This window comes from Falco biarmicus, chromosome 16 (assembly GCF_023638135.1).
Source record: "Falco biarmicus isolate bFalBia1 chromosome 16, bFalBia1.pri, whole genome shotgun sequence".
Classification (NCBI taxonomy): domain Eukaryota; kingdom Metazoa; phylum Chordata; class Aves; order Falconiformes; family Falconidae; genus Falco; species Falco biarmicus.
This window is the reverse complement of record NC_079303.1, coordinates 9,020,699-9,041,644: the sequence shown is the minus strand read 5'-3', so window position 1 is coordinate 9,041,644 and position 20,946 is coordinate 9,020,699. Positions and strand designations below refer to the sequence as shown.

At 45.7% G+C, this 20,946-nt stretch overlaps 1 protein-coding gene across 3 annotated transcripts; it reads left to right on the top strand.

Moving 5' to 3' along the window:
- The first annotated feature begins 12,290 nt into the window (after window positions 1-12,290).
- Window positions 12,291-20,227, top strand: LOC130159901 (epoxide hydrolase 1-like). 3 transcript variants are annotated; one of them, XM_056361958.1, is made up of 7 exons: window positions 12,291-12,407; window positions 13,714-13,737; window positions 14,637-14,850; window positions 15,622-15,802; window positions 16,571-16,801; window positions 17,150-17,279; window positions 18,473-20,227. In XM_056361958.1, exons 1-7 carry the CDS (start codon window positions 12,379-12,381, stop codon window positions 18,720-18,722), a joined length of 1,059 nt encoding a protein of 352 aa, XP_056217933.1. In that variant the 5' UTR covers window positions 12,291-12,378; the 3' UTR covers window positions 18,723-20,227. The 3 variants fall into 3 exon arrangements, with proteins under 3 accessions (XP_056217933.1, XP_056217931.1, XP_056217932.1); XM_056361956.1 differs by having other exon boundaries at window positions 15,517-15,802; XM_056361957.1 differs by lacking the exon at window positions 13,714-13,737 and having other exon boundaries at window positions 12,303-12,407; window positions 15,517-15,802.
- The last annotated feature ends 719 nt before the right edge of the window (window positions 20,228-20,946 follow it).

Genomic DNA, 20,946 nt, shown 5'->3' with positions numbered 1-20,946 from the left:
CGTGGGACCGTTTTCCAGCTCAGAGGCCCAGATGCGCACTGCAGTCACATCCTGGTTGCTTGACAGGATGCAGCCTGGATGTGTAATGGTCTGCCTTCTCTTCCCTGCCATGCTTCCAGCTTTCCGTTCAAAAGAAAACTGGGACTGAGGGCAGGGGAGTGGGTGTTGTGGTGGACTACTGGTTTAGACAGCCATAGTGTGTCTTACAGTTCACCTCAGACTAGTAACAACACATTGCAAAGCTTGGCCTGGCACAGTAGAATCGCTGTGGGATGGGCTGTTGCCAACTTCTGAGCACCTGAGACATGCAGACTTGGACTACGGTGGTGCTTGTGAACCAAATTTCCTTTCCTAGAGAACCACCACGAGGCAACTTCAAGCACCGTTTGTTTTACAGCTACTTTTACACTACCAGCAGGGATGAGTTAAGGTGTAATTATTTTGGGAGAGCGAGAGAGCTGTTTGGGCCAGTACTGACTGATCTGGATGCCTAGTTCTAGGACTTAAGTGGGTCTCTCTGTACAAATGCCTAATCAGTTTCAAAATACGAAACAACTTAATGTTTCCTTCTCATTTGGTCATAGCTTTATTTTTGCCCCTGTTAACCCAGAATCACATCTTGGCAGCTTGAGTTCATTTATCTTTGAACTGATGGGCCACAGCTGTATGAACTTGGCTGAGGGTAGGTGAAAGCTGCAGCCTATTTCAAAACATTATCTACTTGATGTAAGCAGAAATAGGAGCTCAAGTGGGCTGTTAGATGTGTGTATTGCTGAATGGTTAGAAGAATTGTGCTGTGAAAATATCTGAAATCAGAAACAGTATCTGGGTTAAGATACAGGTTTTGTGACAGCCAGAGGCTACTAGTTGAAAGCTAGGTCTGGCAGAAGTCAGTAGCAAAGCTTTCGTTGATTTTGCTGGATCAGGATTTCATCTGTGGAGTGCAAATGAGGAGCCAATGGAACGGCAGTAGCAGAAATGGCAGTAAAAGAGTTGTGGTAAAGTTGGGTATGATGCTGGATGTTTTTTTCCTAACATCTTCTCACTTTGCAGGATAGGGACCTGTCTTACGGGTTTATGTGCTCCGCCGGGTCCCAGCTGCTGTGCCATGGAGGCAGGAAAGCCTTTGAGGCACAGAGCTGCCCACACCAACTACCCAGAAGACAGAAAAAGAAATTTGTCCTCTTTCCTGGGAACCAGTGGTTCTCAAAACAAATGAACACTCGCTTGGTTTGCTTTTGCTTAAACAGAGATTCAGGCTTGAATCAGAATTAGTCAAAGCAAAAGCTGTTTGCTCTTTGATCATTAATCTTTAACAGGAACCTGAAAACAGTGGATGGTAGGGATAATGCTCTAGCAGAGATAGTGCATTAGTCTGCCTCCAGGGTCTGAGATAGGCTGATGTATTTGAGTGTTAACTCCTTGATCTCAGGGAAAAATATTGCTGCAGACTGTAGGAAAAGGATCTGGTTAGCCATATTTACAAATAAGCCTTCTAAGAGGAGACAATAGATTTGCCAATCTTTTTTTTTTTTTTAAAGGCCTGTCATCATTGGTGCAGTTCAGTCCTATAATGGGACTGTTAGAAGAATTAGGATTTTCTTTCTTAAGTAGGGGATCTGTGAAGGGAAGGAGGAGTTGCTGTCTTTTATTGCTTTCCGTTTGGAGTAGTTACTTGAGCTTGATTTGCTTCCCAAATTTTCAGGCTCCATCACACTTAGGGCATGCCTACCACAGCATCAGTGTTTAACTGCAGCGTAGCAACTTTATTTAAACTCTTAACAAGGATGAAGTAACAGCAAGACAGACTTCAGGAAGGCCAGTCAGGTCTAGTCAGGGGCTTGAGCAAGCTTGTTAGACCACACTGCAGCTGGCATCCCAATGACTTGGAGCTAGATGAGTCTGCTGGTGTAGCATTCCCTTCTCCAATTGCATTTTAAATAAGAAACATCTTGTGGATCCTTCTGCAAAGTCCTGATGTATAACAGGGCACTCCACATGCTGGACAGGTCCAGAATTGCTCCTTTTTCAGGGCTCTCCAGTGGCCCCAGATCACCCTGAAGTTTTTGGCTCTGTGCTTTTTAAGCAAATGAAACCCAAACCCACGCAGGAAGCTCTGCACAAAAAGCTCATTTTCATGCTGGCATGTTCCAGGGGCTGGTGTGGTCCCATCACTGGCTAAAGGAGGTAGATGGAGGGACAGAAAGGGAAGAAAAGGAGAGCCTGATATGGGGAGGTTTGAATTTGAGTGCCAGGTGGGTGATTGACAGCTGGCAGAGGGAAAAGTAGGGAAAGAGATGTCTCTCAGCTATACCAGTGTCCCTCAGACCTCACCAGCAAGGGATACTGAGAGGGGAACAGAGCAGGAAAGCTGGTGTGGTAAGAGTTAGTAACTGCAAAACCTGCACAAAAACACCCACTTGGTGCCACAAGGGAGAAGGATATGGCAGAAGTACAGGCTGGGCTTGGACAAGCAGACAGGAGGTGCCACCCCTGTACTGCCCTGGTTTGTCACACTTGCTTTACTGAGCACTGCTAGCCTGGGCAGGCTGGCACCTCCTACCAAACGATGGGTCATGCCTCTGTCTTAGCACCATTTCCTCGTGTTGTGCTTACAGCAACACTCAGAGCCTCCCCTCCCCCTGAACACTGCGTTAAGCTTTTCCCTTCCCGAGCAAAGAATGGATACTAACCTATGCCCAAGTGCCACAGCTTTAGCTCTGCGGCTTAGCTCTGCCTTCAGCCCCGGCACAGCATGATCCTGCCGACTATGTATGTTCTCAGGTTGCTAAATCCGCTCTTTGAAGAGGCTCAGGCAGCACCAGGGCTCGCAGTGTCACAGCTCTGCTAGCTTGCCCAGTGCATCCAGCTCACCCTGCCTTATCCCTCTCAGCCCCTTACTGTGACTCCTTGTGCCTCCCTCCCACCTGGTCAGGCAGCTGGGGAGGGCTGCTTGCCCCTGAGGAGGGACCAGGCTGGACGACTTCCATCATGGCCATCCTGTGGACCATTGGAGGTGCTCAGCTGTGTGCACCTGCACAGTGCCCAGTTCCCAGTCCCCTTGGGTCCCTCCAGGAAAGCCCTTCCAGCCCACAGCTTGCTCCTGGTTCACCTGGACACCTCATCAGCCACTGCCATGAGGCTCTGCCAGTGTTGTGCTATGGTACACAAACCCATGCAGTGAAGAAGCCAAACCTGGACTGCAGGGCAGGCAGGACTTCTCTGTCTCCTCTCTAGACCTCTCTGCACACGTAGGTGGCATTTCACATCGATACTATAAATTCAGCGCTCCCTTCCACTCCGTGTTCTAAGCACCAGCTCAGTGTTTGCACAGGGCAGGATGCCTCCACTACCCTCTCCACCAGAAAAATAATTGTCCAGAATCAGAGCATATGGTGATGTGTCCCACTGGCTGCCTCCAACCACTGTCATGCCTGATCAAGGGCCCCAACACCTGCTTCCTTGGAAAGGCATGAGAAGGTGAAGTATCCCTGTCCTGAAATCAGTATTGCTCTAGAGCCCCCCCACAAATATGTCGCAGGCTGGCAAAGAAGAAAGATCCTTCTTGGGGCCATATGTATTTTGAAAGTTGTGGATGGGGGAGAACAGCTTGGATTTCTTGGGACTTTCTTGAAGGAATGACTTCTCTTTTGTAAATAATTTCTTACTTCGTGGTACCCCTATCTTCCTGCCCACACAACAGTGGTCTGCTTTACTCACTAGTCATCTCCTGACTGTCATGTAGACTGTGAGCTGATCTCCATGACCAAGGGTCTGTGCTCCTGGCCCGCACTGTCCTCACCCTGATCTTTCATTAGAGAGTCAGAATATGAATACTTCCAATTCACAACCCAGTATCTCACAGGTAGGAAAAATGTAAGAGGAAGAGCAGGCACATTTTCCTTGCCTCATTTCCACCAGTTACTGGTAGTTCTATCTCCCTTTATTATGCTAAATAATTTCTCTTCACTCTTCAAATATTTGAAGGCCAGGATCCTGCTCCTAGTCAGTCATCCCTTAGGCAAACTAGATTTTGCTTTTGTAATGTTTTTTCTGCATAGTAGCTCCAGCCTCCTAATCATCTTTGTTGCTGTTCTTTGAGCTGTTTCCCAGTCATCACAATTTTTCTGGTAATGGGGTTACTCAAAGTGAGCGCAATATTCCAGGCACAGGAACCCTGTGTGTCCCGTTGCATCTGTGATGTTGCCCTCAGGTGGTTACCCCAGAGAGAAGATGCAGCTTTAAAAAAACCATCCAGTGTCTTCAGGACAGAGATTTGCAACCGCATGTGGAATGGATAACTCTGCACTCTTTTAAGTGATGCCTTTGTGCCAGAAACCAGGATTACACTGGCTTTTTCTGGCTCTCCATCCTGAGCTCTAACTCTCCGTGTTTAAAGTGTATTTCACCATGTGGATGCTGCTGTGCTTAAAGAGCAGCAGGAATAATCTCAGCTTCAGTGAGCCACACAAACCTGAATGGAAATCCTAAAACAAGAGGCACAAGAACTGACGGATTTTCACCATCACCAACTTTATTAATACTAATTTTATGATTACAGCTACTTGCCTTGGTGACATTTTTCAGCAATTCTTTTTATCTCAGAATTCTATGCATCATAAAATTACATTTCCTTTCTTTATTACATCAGGTGTTGTGTAACTCCCAGATTATAATCCATGTCAAGTCACGAAGGGTGTTCAGCAGGTGACAAGAGACTTTATTAAAGGTCAAATTAGATATTCATTATGTTAGTCTCTCCCCTGACTCAACTCTTCATAAAGCTAAACTGTCCTGCTCACTCATTCCCTTCTCCCATTACAGCCTCCACTGTCCCAGTGATTATGGTGCCAGGTTTTTTTCTGCCTTTTCTATTCCTCTCTGCCCTTTTGTTATGGAAGTGACCATACTTAACACTGATTTCAAAGTGGGGATGCATAGCTGATTTATTTTGGAATTGTTACGGTGATATATACATTCCTGACCTATTTAATACACGACATCTTATTTTGGCTTTGTTTTGCTCTGCACCGAGTTTTCTCTCTCAGCACTGTGCTGTCCACAGAGGTGCCTGGAGTTTTTCCCTGAAATCAGCTCTAACTCAGAATATTTAATTTAAATATTAGGTCAGTGAAATATTTTTTCCAGCTTCCCTTAACTTATATTGGCATACAGAGAGCTCCATCTGCAATCCCTTTGTGCCACTTACCCAACTTTTGGTTCATTCCTGCTCCCACTGAAGGCAAATGCCAAAACATGAATTAGATTTCAGAGCAGCAGCCTTTACTAGGGCCCTTTGAAGTTTTTCCCAGTCGTTCTCTATCTTACATAGATTTGGCTGCCTCACTAAACACTTCATCCTCTGGATGTGGTGCAAAAGCAAGCGGTGGTCTCGTCAATGGCACTAAGATTTCACCATTAAAACCAAATGAGCTGGACTCGATCATTCTTGGCTACCATATGTCTCAGCACTGATCATGGGGGATGTTCCTTCTGTGAGCCTTGCAACTCCTCTCACTGCAACACTGCTAAAATATAGGTGCTTTCTCCTATGTTTTCTTTCACAACTTCATTTTTGTTCCTTGCTTCCTGCAGAACCAGTGCTGGTGCAATCACTGGGTATGTCTATAGATGTGTCCTCTCAGTAACTTTTTGATCTGTTTGCTGATTTCACCAACTTCGGCAAGCAGACATTTCAAAATTAGTTCTGAAAGGTGTTTCTACACATTTCATGAAAAGTGATTTCTTTGGAAGTGCAGGGGTGATTTTATAAACATACCTAAAGGAAACAAAATCTTAGAACAATTCAATTGTTAGAAAGTTTTTGTGTTTGTACTTGCAAAATACAAATTCTTTGTATTTGCAGATAGTAGCTGTATTTTGCAAATACATGTAGGAAACAAGGCTTCATTAGTTACACTGCTTGTGGAACTGCTTATTAATCTTAGGCAAGGATTAATCCTGCAGCTGTTGCTGCCCAGTTTTCTTAACAGCCACTTGCAAAGGGCTTTATCCTTGTACCTTTGGGAAGGGCCAGTCAGTTACGTATCTGGGATTTTGCTTAGAGAAGTCTTTCCAAGAATGCTGAAAAGCTGGAGGAGAAAAAAAAATTACACTTACAGATTTGTTGATAGAATCTTGTTTACCATATTCAGACCAATATCTTAAAATACAATACCTAATTATTTTCCCAATTGTATTTGTGGGTCCTGATATAATGCTCAAGGTCCATAGTGCTGCTTTCTTTAGGTGAGATATCTGCAGTGCTGTTATTACATTATACTCAAACGTCCCTCGTTTTCCAGACTAGATGTTTTTAATGAAAAATGAAAATCATATCCTTATGTCAGAAGTTCAGCTGATTCAGTCTTCATTCTCTTAATGCCTCTGGACCTGATGAGTCTCCTCATATTACTGTTGTTGTTGTTGTTATACAATGTAGGCATAACAACTAATAATGGACAGTAGGAAAAACCATAGAGAAATAAATAATTTGGAAAGAAGGCCACAAATATTTCCAAACAGCTAACACAGTTCCCCAAAAGGGAGGTAATAACACACAGGATCATTGCAGAAAACTCTCCAAAATTTCCAGTGAACTGAATACATCATGAGACCAACATCTCAAAAACAGATCTCTTCTTGCATGTTTCTTCAGGCCTGCAAAGGGGAGCTCACACACTCCAGCAGCCCTTCAGCTGCCTGCCATACCGACTGTGGGAGCTCCGTGAGCGCCTAATGCTCAGCTGATGGCACTGCAAAACGCATGCTTAGATTTGGGCTTCTCCTTTTCCCTCCGAAGCCCTTCGTTGTAAGAGCTAGTTTCAGGAAGGTGGCTGTGCAGAGCTACAGCAGAGCGGTGGGACAGAGACAACCCGCCCCACTCTGCAACACAGCTACCCCTCGCAGCCACTGAGCACTCATGCCCACCGAAAGCAAGAACAGGAGTTTTCCAGGGTAAGGATGGAGAAAAGCAGCTTGGGATCTGGCCTGTCGTAATAGCTACTGTTACAGGATCCTCAGCAGCAATCATTGTTATTGAGAAGGATGGAGATCGTTCTCTAGCATTTCTTTCTGCCTCAGCCAAATACTTCCTGTTAACTGCTTTTTTAGAGATTTTTTGTTAAACTAAATAAATCATTGAGTATAGACCCTCTACACATACTAATTTATATGCAGCCCTTTGTTGAAGATAAGGCCTTTGTTTCTGCCACCAATGCTTCTTCACTACATTAATGACAAATCACCCAGCATATTCTTTTCCATAAGACATTTATATCTATATTGTCCTACAAATCTTAAGACTAGTCCCTCTCTCAAGTACCTTTGGTCAGCTGCATCCTTTTTTAAAAAAAATGATTCTTGCTTTCTTTGCAAGATGATAATTTTACATGGCTTGGAGCAATGGTTGCCGGAGATATGCAATGCAATCCTAAGATTGTAAAACAACAAAAATGGGATAACTGAGCAGAGTTGAAAGTTATATCTGTACTGATTGTATGAAGTTCCCTTCTGTATAAGAAATTCCTCATGTCTGCTGGGCACCTGGGTTAGCTAAGCCAAGCCTGCAAGCCTCCACCACACTCACCTACCAAAACTCCACAGTGTGTCCAAGCCCAAAAGGGCTATCCTTCACATTACGTTCCAGGATTAACACTCCTAGCATGCAGCACAGCAGTACCCATATCCTAGAGCACAGAAAGGTCTTGTACACCCGACTTTCAGTCCATGGCCTGGCACACATGCAGGAGCTATCACATTTTGTGCATCCAGGGTCTGAGCACAAGCTTCCAGAGCCTGCTGCCTGCCTCCCATCACCAATATCCCCAAGATTATCCCTGGGGTATCAGTGACCTAAATACACTGGTTTGGATTTGAAAGTTGTTTTTGTTTTTGATGTTGCTGAGTCTCTAAAACCAGCACACGTAACAAACTGCCTATTTCCAAGCAGCGGTTGTGTAATTTTGCTCCCCACCCCCAGAGATGTTGCCTGCCATTCATTTAATGGGCTCAGTTTCACTGGGAAGTGCCTGGAGGAACCTCTTAGCTCCCTAATTAGCAACAGAAGGGGCCAGTCCTTGCCAGAGGTAGCAGTGAAACATTTGTGAGGTCTTCCGACAATAAGGGAGACAGAGAAGGGGCCATTTCCAGCTGGGAAAACAGTAACTTTTCTTCAGCATACAGTGCAGAACAGAGGACTAAAGAGATGTTAGGGGGAAGGTATATTCAGAAATGAGAATGGGCTTTCTGCGCAAGAAAGGAGCATTTGTGGAGGGGGAGGAAGAGGTTGGAGAGATTGTCCTGGGCTCTCCCAAGCTGTTCGTTGCTCCTGCAATCCGACTTTTATGTAATATACCATGGAGCAGCACAGAGGCCTCATGGACTGGCTACCGGTGAGGGCAGGAGCAAGGTGTTGGTGCCGTCTGCTCTCAGATGTTTGAGCTGGCTCTTGTTAGTAAGATTCAGGAATTAACAGCTTGGAGGTGCTTAGGAGCTCAGTGTTTCCTCCAGGGATGTGATCACTGAGGCTGAGCACAGAGCCTGCCATTCAGTGCCAGAGTAGACTTTGGTACCAAACAAATCTCCCACCAACCAGCTGAATGTCCTGAGACCTCACTGGAAAGGTGAAAACTTTGCTTGTCCATTGCAAGTAGGGCGATGTGCTGGGGGCTTTTCCTTAACCCCAAGGACACAGCCACACGTGGTAAGATCTCCAATTTTTCCCATCTAATCCCATCTCTGGGCATGGCTTTTTTCATGCAATACCAGTTGGAAAGAGTTGCATGTGCATGGACAGTCCCAGCTTGGACCTGTTGGACCATGGGGACCATTTTCCTTCAGAAGTCATGCAGGGAAATACAGCATTCAGTGTCTTTGGCCTGTAGGAGCAAAGATACAGCATAACACATGAAATCCTTGTTAGCCTTAGGACCTTCCTTAAAAGCAAAGGAAGAACATAACGTTCAAAGACAGAGTGATGCCATGGGGCAAGCAGGGTTTCGGGAACCTGGAAGAGCACAGGAGAGATCTGAAGCTTCCAGTTGTCCTGCCCTGCAACATCACTGGCCAGCAGCTCACTGGTAGTGGCCACCGACCAGAAAAAAAGAAGAGAGCTGGTCCCTGGTATAAGTCAGGAGACCATATTCACAAAGATCCCCTGTTAATGAGCACCATTTGCTTTCTAGTAATGCTTAAGACAGTGAACCTGATTTTGTGCATGCAAAAGGAAAATTACGCAGCAATGCCTTCATGCTGTAAGATGATGACTTGATGATCTTAAAAGGTCTTTTCCAACCTCAACAATTCTATGAATCTTATGATTCTGTGAAGGGCAGTGCATTACAGTTGGGGCCATATATCCCAGCAAGGGCCTTGCAACGGCTCTAAAGGTCCGAATAATCATTTCCAAGTTGCCACAGCATCTCAAGCTATAAAAGAGCTACGTTCAAAGGTTTTGTGCTCCATTCTTACCCCTGTTCAATAGCCCATTTCATAATGAGAAGTCACCAGCTTTCCTCCCCGTGTTTCAGGTTTCAGTATTAATGGCATTGATGAGGCTTGGATTATGATTACGTGAAACTGGCAACGAGAAACACATAAAGTCCAAAATAGAAAAAAGCCCAAATAGAAAAAAAAGTTGTATTACTGGTGCTGCGAGCTCCTCTTTCCCACAAGAGGGCACCCAGTATTTGCAGAACTACTGCTTGGCCTTTGGGTGCTTTCTCCAGCAGCAGGTCACACCGTACCAGCAGTAGCGAACAGTCCGGGAGAGCTGGCAGGTTGTGTTGTGTTTGGCTCCTCCTGCTTGTATCCAGCGGTTAAACCAGCTGAAAAAATACATTACGGTAACATTTCCATGTCTGTATTTTCTATCATTGCTGCAGGGGTGATCCTGCAGATCAGTGACAAGAGCAAGAGAAAAGCATAGGAAACAAGCTTTCTGTTAGTATGTGATTTGTGCACTGGGAACATATGAAAGCCCTTTATAAAATGATGCCTGTCACACAGGGACTGTGGGATGGCAGCATTTGGAAGTTTAGACAGAGGTGCAATAGTGAGATTCAGTGTATCAAATTTTATTCTCTCTCCTTTTGGTTTTGTTTTGTTTTTTTTCCCATGCCAGAGTAGCAGCTGAACCAGCAAAAGCACAGCGCTGGGACAGAGGTAGAATTTTTTCTAATAGTGCTCCGAAGGGGCTTTTTAAAAATGGGTTTGCTAAGACGTCTGCCATTAAGAATAAGGGATCCTGCCCCAATGCAGGGAGATGCTCTGAGACATTTTTGCAGGTCCTTTCCTGTGGGATTCCCCTTTCCATTTATGAGACATGCATCAAAATCTCGTGGGAGGCAGTCTTGCTGTCTCCAGCAAGCAGTTTCTGCCTGAATTTGTGCATTTTGGCCTCGAGAGGTTGTAAGAGAGGAGGGGAAAAACCCCTTGCTTTCCACTGCTGCTGCATCCCAGGATGGAATTTCCTCTGGGAACCCTTTGATCTCTGCTCACCAGCACTCACACAAAACTCCTGCACATACCCTGCATTTCAGTAGATAGGATCCTGGCATCCCAGCTGTTTCAGATTTATCGGGGGTGAAGGTGGTGGTGAAGTGTTGCCTTTTAGCCCCAGGGTATTAGTGGCCTTGGTGTGTCACCTTGTATCTTAAGTAAAAGCCATTCTGACTTTCCCAAGCTTTTTATACAGAAAGCAGCAACTTCTGTCTTTTCTTTGTAGCTGTAACTAGCTCTGCTGGCTCTTCTCCCACATTCCTGGTATAGATAAATTCACTCACAGCTGTTTAAGCCAGTCCTTCCTCCACCAGCCTTTATGCTTTTTCCCAGTGCTAAGTAAGAAACAGAATTTCCTCGAGGTCTCTTTTGTCTACTGAAGACATCACAGCCTGCAGTACCTCAACCTGGCTCTTTACAGGGTCCTCAGCTACCTTCCACATGGGTTGTAGTTCTTTCCCCTTGTTGCTAATAATTCTCTTGTCTTCTGACTATAGTCCCTCTGCAATCAGCGATATCATCTTCCAAGAGGCCTCAAAAGAGCTGGTTTTGTTTGGGAAATAGAACCTTAAAGCTAAGTAATCCCAGACGGATGTAACCAGAAATAGCTGTGGTGTAGCAATAAACTGAACTTTGACCAAATGAAGGATTTACAAGCTTTTCTTCCTGATGACTCTTTTTTGATGGCACAGTGGCTGCATATGAAGTCACGGTATGAGACCTAACCATCACAGAGCTCACTGGTGGTGGTACTTCGCTTAGAGCGTTGCATGGAGATAGGAATCATTTTCTCTCACAGTAAGATGTAGTTATTCCTGGACTGAAGCACAGCAAGGACACAATTTAGGAAAGAGAAGCCTTTACCTAGTAAGATTTTACTAACCATGAAGGAAATGAAGTCTAAAAATGAGCTAAAACAAAGCATTGATTTCTGTGGAAAATGAAAAGCAACTTTTCCTTTTTTGTTTGGGCTGCTGCAGATCACAGGTGCACATGGAATAGAGCCACACGATGCACAGGTCAGAAGGGGCACATGGAGGTCAGCTCATCGCAGCTTCTGCTCAGAGCAGGTCCAGGTAGATCAGGTTGCTCAGTGCCTTGTTCCTGTCAAATTTTGATTGCCTTTAAGGATGGAGATCCCACATCCTCTCTGGGCCCCTGTCCCAGTGTCTGAATACCTCCATGGTGAACTAATTTTTCCTCACATCTAACCAGAATTTCCCTCCTTGCAATTTGCGTCCATTGCCTTTTGTTCTTGGTCCATTTTTCCTACACTCTCCACTAGGTAGATGTAGACAGCAGTAAGACCCCACCTTTTGCCTTCTCTCCTCCAGGCTGAACAAGCCCAGGTCTCTCTGTCTCTCCTTGTACACCACATGGCTCCAGCCCCCCAGCAGCCTGGTGGCCCTGACCACCAAGGGTGGGCAGCCTCACTCCAGCCTTTCCTCTGCCAGCAAGGCCAGAACTGGACATGGCACTCCAGATGTGGTCCCACAAGTGCTGAAGAGAGCGAAGGATCACCTCGCTCAGCCTGCTGGCTAACACGCTTGCTGTCTAGCCCTGTACGCACTGGCCTTTGCTGCACCTTGTTGACTCAGGCTCAGCTGAGGACCTCAGGCCAGGCTCTGCAGAGCTGCTTTCTGTGCATCTGGCGTCCAGCCTGTGCTGATGCACGGAGCTATTCCCTCCCCGTGCAGGACTTGGCATTTGTCTCTTGCTGAACTTAATCTGCAAGTGCACGCTTAGGCAATAGGTGGCACTGATGGTTGGTGTAGCTTGCATTGTCACCAAGAGAGTGTCGCTGCGGAAGAGAAAGCCAGCGGAGGAGACACCTGGGTTGTTTCGCTGGGAGCTGTGGCTAGGCGAGGAGGAGCGGACATGTGGCAGGAGATGCTTCCAAACGCCTGGTGAGATCTCTTTGGCACAGGGAGGAGGGACTCTAAACAGGGGTCCCCAGGGTTGGGGCAGGAGAAAGGCCCTGTGGGGTCCACCAGGCCATCGGTGGGTGGGAGCATGCAGCTGAGCTTCCCTGAGCATGGGTAGGGAGGAGGCTTTGTAAGACTGAGCCTTGTTCTGTGCCACTCAGAGAGCTGTTTCTGGGACATGCTTGCTTTGTTAGCAGTGCCGAGTTTGTGCTGTTGCCGTGATAACTGGTTTCATGCCTCTGACTCACTAAACTCCAGGATGTAAGTGCAGGGGATTGTTATTACTTGTTGCATAAGCTACTCAGCCTCCAGGGAGGTGGAGGCTGACACTGTTTACTCTTAGGAGCTCTTGGTCTTCTTTGTCTGGGAGTGGTTTCAGGAGATACTTCCTTAAAAATCACATAGACTGTCTCAGAGATCAATTACCCAATTGCCTTCACTACTGCTGGGGTGTCCAGTACAGGCACTGTGTTCTGCATCACAGGTAGCAGTGGGAAAGGGTACTAGGCAAAAAGAAACACCCAGTGAACTTGGTTTTTCATGGAGTTTCCTGTCCTTTTTAATTTTTTTTTGTCTCAAGGCATCATAATTATGACACCAAACAGCTCCCTCATCTAGCTGCCTTCCACAAGGCAGAGTAACAAGACTTTCTCTGTTGCTTCTAAGTTTTTGGTAGATTTTAGATCCTGCTTTTCTTGCAAGAGAATCTACCAGGCTAAAAGAGAACCAAAGAGGATGTTTTCTTTTTCTTGCGGGCAGATGAGACCTAAAAGCTTGGTATCCAGTCAGGAGTAGTTGGAAGTAGCAAAGGTACAGCAGCTCACTGAACCTGAACAGGGAAGGGTCCCACAAGCTGCTCCTCATGCCAGCCCTGGGCAGGACGAGTACCACGTGGCTGGCAGCAGAGTAACCCTTGAGCTTGGAAGTCCCCTGCCAAGGCTGGGCCCCTATCGCTACACAGCTGCCAAAATAAACTATTTACTTGGCTGAAGTAACACAGCCCTCTGTAGGATGAAACACCGCAAGGACACCTACCCAGTTGTTCAGTGCCTTTTATCTAAATTGTGCTGAAGGAGGGAATATTATGGTGACAAACTATCTAGCTAAAACACAGCCCAGAAACACTGTCTCTGTTGCCAGCCAGCTGAACAGCTTGTGATCCCATGGCTGCGCAGTAAATGGTGCTGGCAGGGGATGTTCCTTGCACCATCCCCAAGGGATGGTACCATTCAGACAACACTATCAGACTAAGAATCTTTCCCACCCCACCCCCACCCCCATTTTCTAGGGATGGCATCTTGTCCCGGATCAGGTAAGTGAAATAGCTGCTCTGTGCTGAGGAGTTCACTTTTTATTAGCACCTGGGTTGGGGCACAGCATAGTCCCTTCCATACCCTGTATGACAAAAAATCTTCATTCACAGTCTTCTTTGAGCCCCCTGCAATAGCCCCAGACAGCTCTGCTAATCCCCAAGGGAAGCCGGAGAGCTTGAGGCACAGGTCAGAGGGATGGGAAGGGACACTACATTTAGGACTGATTGCTGAAGGGTTTGAACGGTTTTAAAACATTGCTGTCTGCCTGTTACATCCAGCTCTGGTGCCTTAGCTCCCACACCTCAAGAAAGTCTGAAACTTTGCTGTCTAGGTAAGAAAAAGAGGCACCAGACAGGCAAGTTGAGACCTTTACCTATGGACAGCTATGGTGGAGGGCTAGCGTTGCCCTAAAAGATGACTGAATCTGTAGGGGAGCTATGTATATAGCACAGTCAAGGGGCATGTCTAGCACATCCAGCTGTCTCCAGCAGCTGAAAACTCTTGTCTCTGCTCCTCAGCCCACTCTGTGCAGTTTTTATTCCTGAAGCTGTCCAGGTGCTACTATCCCATTCACTTCAGTACCTGCCTTAAAACAGATAGATCCATATCCTACTGATCCTTGTCTCCCAGGGCACACCTGGTTCGTAAGGAGTGGGACAGAGAAGCCTTGTGATTAACAAGTCCTGATCAGCAAAGGCTTAAGGTCCCTAAGAAACACTGGTAGATGTAACCCTGCCACAAATCCTGCCTGCGATCTTCAAAAATAACAGAAACAGCCAGCCCCTGCTGACTGCATGGGGTTTGTTACTCACATCCAACCAATGTGACTACAAGCCTCAGCATAGTCCCTTTACCCTTGACACTTCTGTTGGGCGCAAACAATTTTATGCCTCCCCAGGTCATTTGAATGTTCTCAGAGGAATGCAGTCCTGGTCCCTGTGGCCGCTCTGAGCGTTGGAGGGATGCTGGTTTACTGGCTGAGGTCTAGACACAAGATCAAGACTATTGAAATGGGCAATGGATGGTGGGGCTCAGATGAAAGACCTCTAAAAGGGAAAGAAGATGAAAGTATCTGTCCCTTCAAGATTGAAACATCTGACAAAGAACTTGAGGTACTTGAGGCTGGGAGGTAAGGAGGGGCAGAAAGTTGCAAGGTGGAGCCAGTTCATCACCCACCTTACTGCTTTGAGGTGAGTGATGTCTTGGGGGCAATAGCCAGCGCAGGTCCGTTAGATGATGCTCTGGCTCACTGCCCTTTATGAATGGGATTTGAGCTCAGATTCACTGCAATGTCTTTATGCTTTCTGAGACCACAGACTCTCAATGCAACCTGGGGCTGCTCCTGCAGAAAGGCCATGCTTTGAGCAGCAGAATTTGACAGCAGGTCTGCAGTGGTGGAATGGGGTGGGAGGGCACCGGGATAGCAAAGGCACCAGTAGGGCAGGACTGAGGGGCTTCCACAGAGGACAGGGTTGGAAGGGTGAAGAAGGATGGGGTCCTTCTTCCTTCTGTCCCTACAAGCCTGTCACTAATTATCTGGCCAACTAGCAGTCGGTAGCACAGGCTAAGCTGCTTGTTCTTCTCTCAGCTGGCAGTGCTGGCAAGTTCCTAGTGCCAAAAACCCTAAAGCGAGTTAGCAGTAAGGCAAGCGTAGAACCCACTACTCCTGAGTGCCCTAGGGGAACTGCTAACCTGTAGAAAAATATATTCTCCATATAAATGATTCAGGAAGTTATACAGAGTATGGCAGTGCTTCAGGAGGGCTTGTGGTGTCCCAGAGAGAGACACAGAAGCCGGTGGAGCCAGAAGAGCCTGTTCATGCCTGCCTTAGCATAGGGCACATGCAGGCATCTGGCCAGCCTTGCAAGAGCTCCTGTCCGCAGGACCTGCATCGCCGCCTGGAGCAGGCCCGCTACACACCGCAGCTGGAAGGGGCTGCCTTCCGCTACGGCTTCAACTCCATCTACCTGCAGAAGGTGGTGGCCTTCTGGAGGAACCAGTTTGACTGGCGCAAGCAAGTGGAAATCCTGAACAAATATCCCCATTTCCGAACCACCATTGAAGGTGAGGGAGTCTCTGTGGCTTGAGCAGGTCTCACTCTGAAATGCACAGCGAGAATGGGGGGCTTTAAGAGGTTACTATATTAAGACAACAGTACGCATAACAGCTTAATGAAGGATCAGTAGTGGAGGCTATGTTATTAATAACCCTCTATAGATTAAGGTCATTGCACAGTGGTGATAAGATTAGATCTGCTTGAAGATGGGCTTCATCTGGCTCTGAACCTGCACTAAATAACAATGAGGTTTTCTTCTGCTATTGCCTTGAAGCCACCTTTGAAAACTGTAAAATTTACCCAGGCCCTGAGGTTGGAATATCCACCACCACCACCCAGTTTAGCCAGACTTTAGATAAGTGATCTGCAGGTTAAACTTACATCCTGCGCTTACTTTTTCCATGTTTCTCTTTTTATCACCCACACATTTTGTAATTTAGTCATGTTTTTGCACGTGTCTTAGCTGCATTATGCTATTCATTGAAGTGCAGCTGTACTTATATACTGTAAGACCAATTTCTCAGGAGGTGGATGCTCAGTCTCCTGTGACCCCAGTAACTGGGACTGGGATCAATACCTCTGTCTGTAAGTAAAAGATGAGACACAGGTAAAATACCAGGCATGTCCTTTCAGCTAGGCATCTTCTTGCCATGGGTGGATTGTGTACCTTCTGCTGTGAATGCTAATCACAGTTTTGCCACCCTCCTTCTTCAGAGTTCGGAACAGAAACTGTGATGGAACTAAGGCTTTAATTTATCTGTCTGGATGTGTGGCAGGGATTGATATCCATTTTATCCACGTGAAGCCCTCCTATGTCCCTCACGGTCGAGCTGTTCAACCTCTGCTGATGGTCCACGGCTGGCCTGGCTCCTTCTACGAGTTCTACAAGACTATCGCTCTACTCACAGAGCCAGCTGAGCATGGCCTGAATGAGGGTGACATGGTGTTTGAGGTCATCTGCCCATCCATCCCAGGATATGGCTTCTCTGAGGCACCACACCAGAAAGGTGAGCGATGAAAAGGCGCTGTTGGAATTGCCAGGTTCTTGGAGCCTCAGTCATCCCTGGCCCTCACCAGGGAATGCAGTTTGTGAATGCAGATGCTTGGCTCTGCACTAACACCCATGTGGCTGAGGCTCTGGGGCTGCCTGTGGAGATCTGGAAGGTAATGGTAGCTGGAAACCAGGTCTGCTTTCCACTCTATCCACTTTCCACTGAATTTCCATCTTGTGTTCACTGTATTGCCAAGGAGCAAGGCAGAGCAGCATACTCATGTGCCTCTGTCAGACCATGATCTTTGGCCAGGGGATGATACACCAAGACAAACAGGTTTCCTCTCTTTCTGTTTACCTACAGGCTTTGACAGCAAAGCAACTGCTCGGAAATTTCATAAGCTGATGAATAGATTGGGCTCCAAAGAATACTACCTACAGGGAGAAGACTGGGGATCTCTTATTACCACAAACATGGCCCAGATGCTGCCACAGTGAGTAGCAAAGGGAATCAGTGCAGAGAAGGTTTCTCCAGTTCTTACCCTACCTTCTGGCTCCACGGTCCGGGTCCTGCCTTCTGTTTGCCCTGCCTCTCATCGCCTTCTGCTTTGTTTTCTCCAGGGGTATCCCCACCCCTGTGCATTCAGTCATATTCATGCGCTTTGCATTGATAGTGGTATTTGCATTCTCACGCTTTCTAAATTTCATAGAATCATAGAAGCATTTAGGTTGGAAAAGACCTTTAAGATCATTGAGTCCAACCATAAACGTAACACTGCCAAGTCCACTGCTAAACCAGGTCCCTAAGTGCCACATCTACACACCTTTTAAATACCTCAACCACTTCCCTGGGCAGCCTGTTCCAATGCTTGACAACCCTTTTAGTGAAGAAATTTTTCCTAATATCCCATCTGAACCTCCCCTGGCACAACTTGAGGCTGTTTCCTCTCGTCCTATCACTTGTTACCTGGGAAAAAGCGACCAACACCCACCTTGTTACAACCTCCTTTCCTGTAGTTTTAGAGAGCAAGAAGGTCTCCCCCAAGCCCCCTTTCCTCCAGACTAACAAGCCCAGTTGCCTCAGCTGTTTCTCATAGGACTTGTTCTCTAGACCCTTCACCAGCTCCGTTGCTCTTCTTTGGACACATCTTTCTTGTAGTGAGAGGCCCAAAACCGAACACAGTATTCGAGGTGCAGCCACACCAGTGCTGGGTACAGCATCACTGCCCTTGTCCTGCTGGCCACGCAATTTCTGACACAAGCCAGGATGCTGTTGGCCTCCCTTATCTAGGGAAGAGTTGTACAGAGAAAAATGGAGTGCTGTTTGGCTTCTCTTTCACTAGGCATGGAAGTAAGCTCTGCTGCATTTTGATTTGAGACCTCAAGGATCATCATTCTAAATCAGGAAGGAGATAAATTTAAAATTGGCAGGGAGAAAAGGAAGGAGCTCAGCCTTTCAGCAGCTGATCAGTACCATGAAGTATAGGAGTTTCCTGGATGGAGATGGCACCAGCTGTACCATTTTTAACTCTCCCAAATTTTTTTTGAAATCACGATAAATGTGAAGGGCTTATGTATTTGGCTTAGTGAAATGCTTCTATTACAGCTCCTGTCAGACTTATTTTCTAGAAAATTTGGAAACAGAAAACTGCTTGATTTAACCTTCTATTCATTAACTTGATTTCAGATCTGTGAATCTTATCTTCGCTGGCAGAGAAGGTTTGAGAAGGATGATAACCGTGATGCTTGGGGCTTATATACCATGGCTCATAGGCTTTACTAGGGAAGATGTTCGACATATGTATCCTTTCATCCAGAAGAATATACATGAACTATTGCGAGAGTCTGGATACTTACACATCCAAGCCACCAAACCAGACACTGCAGGTAATGAACCTTCTCTATATCACTATGAACTTTGTATACTGACTGCTTAAGGCATATAAAAACATAGTTGAACAAAAGCCAACCATGTTTGAGAAGCAATGAATTCTGGTGACTGAATGCAAGACATGGGGACAAGAGCTGTGTAAAAGGAAGTGAAAAGGAACCACTTAAAAAAAGATGGAGACTACAAATATCACTTTTCAAGGTCTTTTAAATGGCATACCACTTCTCTATGGCAAAGAACCCCTTTGCAAAAAGCCTCTTAAAGTAAAGCACAGGACCCTGAAATTGAAGCTTCTAGAAATAAATGTGGGTGAAAACAAGAAAAATACGATAAGCAAGTGCAATGTGAAACTTGCAGAAAGGTAGACACAGCCATAATACCTGAAGCCAGAAGCAGGATGTAGTGGGACCAGTAGATAAGGAGTCTGAAGAAAGGTATGGCCATCTCAGAAAAGTTAAATGATTTATTTGTATAATATTATCAAAGATGATGGGGTATTCCTTTATTGAAATAAACCCTCATCAGGAAAGACAGCAGAGCTCTCTCAGACTGGCATCAGGTATGGAGACCATAGAAGGAATAGCACCCCATCCTGGCATTTAACTGGAAAAGAGGAAACTCAAAGTGAAACGTCAGCTAATGCCTAGTCTGTTGCTTGAACTGATTGCAGTATCAGAGAAATAAAAGGAGACAAACCAGATACCAGGTTGGGGTTTTTTGGGTTTTCTTTTCAAAAGCCAAACAATGAAGACAGCCCCCAGAAAAACAAAGACCAGTATGTCTAGTGTCTGACCAGAAAACTAGCAGAAATGTTTTTAAAAGGAGAATTGATTTACAGGTGATAATATCACAGGGAAATCATGCTTCAAATATCAGAGCTCTGGCAGGATCAAGAAGCTGTGGATCTAGTAATGGAACATATTTAATTTCCAAAAAAAGTTTTGTTGAGGTTTTTGGGTATAACATTCTCATACTCAAGGAGATTCAAATACAAGCAAAGCTTTTCAGCAGAGTACAAACCACAAAATGTGTCGCTGCGGTGAAGCTCTGCCAGCTGACTGTGGCAATTACTAGAGTCAGGAGGTTTTTATAGAATTTCCCCAGGACTTTTTTCAAAAAGGCACTTAATTAATGTCCTCTAGGTTTGCAGTGTATGTTCCCACAGGGACTGCAGCTTTTTCCTCAGGAGCTAGTACATACACCACGGGTCTGGGCAAAGGAGGTCTTCAAGAACAACATCACTTACTCTTACATGCCACGTGGAGGGCATTTTGCTGCCTTTGAGGAACCAAAGCTTCTGGCACAAGACATCATGCACTTTGTCAGAAAGGTGGAACAGCTGTGAACATGCACTTTAGATACATATATAGAACAGAAGCAAGTTGTTCTGCCACCAGCAGAACCTTTACTTTGAGGGATCAAATAAATCCAATGTAATCACATAGAGAAAACAACATTTCATTTTGATAATCATTACAGTACTAAAATAGTTAATGACGCTCTAAAGCTTTTCTAAAGAATAAAAGAAAAAACCCCAAATTAAGCAGCTTGCCTTCTTTCACTCCCGGCACCATATCATTGCTGCACTCATAGTTCAAGTGTCACAGAATACATAAACAGTTTACTGCAGTAACACTGCACTCATCTGGGGAAGAGAGTAGAAAGAAACCGGCCCCTTGATCCTTTAGAACTAAGGCTTCTGTTTAAAAGCTTCTTTAAACACTTGAGTGCTAGCGTCTGAAATATGCATTACAAGCAGCTTTGGTGGAAGTGTAAAGGGTTTTGTTCTCCTGAGCACAAACACTCCTACGTTCAAGTTATATTTCATTCAAGAGACCAGGAATTACATATTCAAGTGGGCAGCTGCACACAAGGCAGCTTTCTTCATTCTAACAGTTTTTCCCCCTATGGGTAGCTTTAGCAGCTGCTACGCTATGTAAACAGATGTTTAATGGATAATAAGGCAGAGACAGCATTCCTAGTGTGCTCCAAGCTCAAAAATACCAACTTAATTTTCTCTTAGTTCTTTATCATTCCATTCCAAATGGTAAAGTTAAAATATGCACCAAGCGTAGCAGGTTACTTCAACCTTTACCCTCATTTCAAATGATTCTTATCACACCATCGTGCAATTTTTGCTAGCAAGAAGCTGCAAGCAACCTTGCTACCAGTAGGCTCGAGTTTCTCTTCAAACGGGATAGAGCTGTTTGGAGCTGTTAAGCTCACTACATTACAGACACGTCTAAGTAGCTGACTGAAGGTTAAGTCCA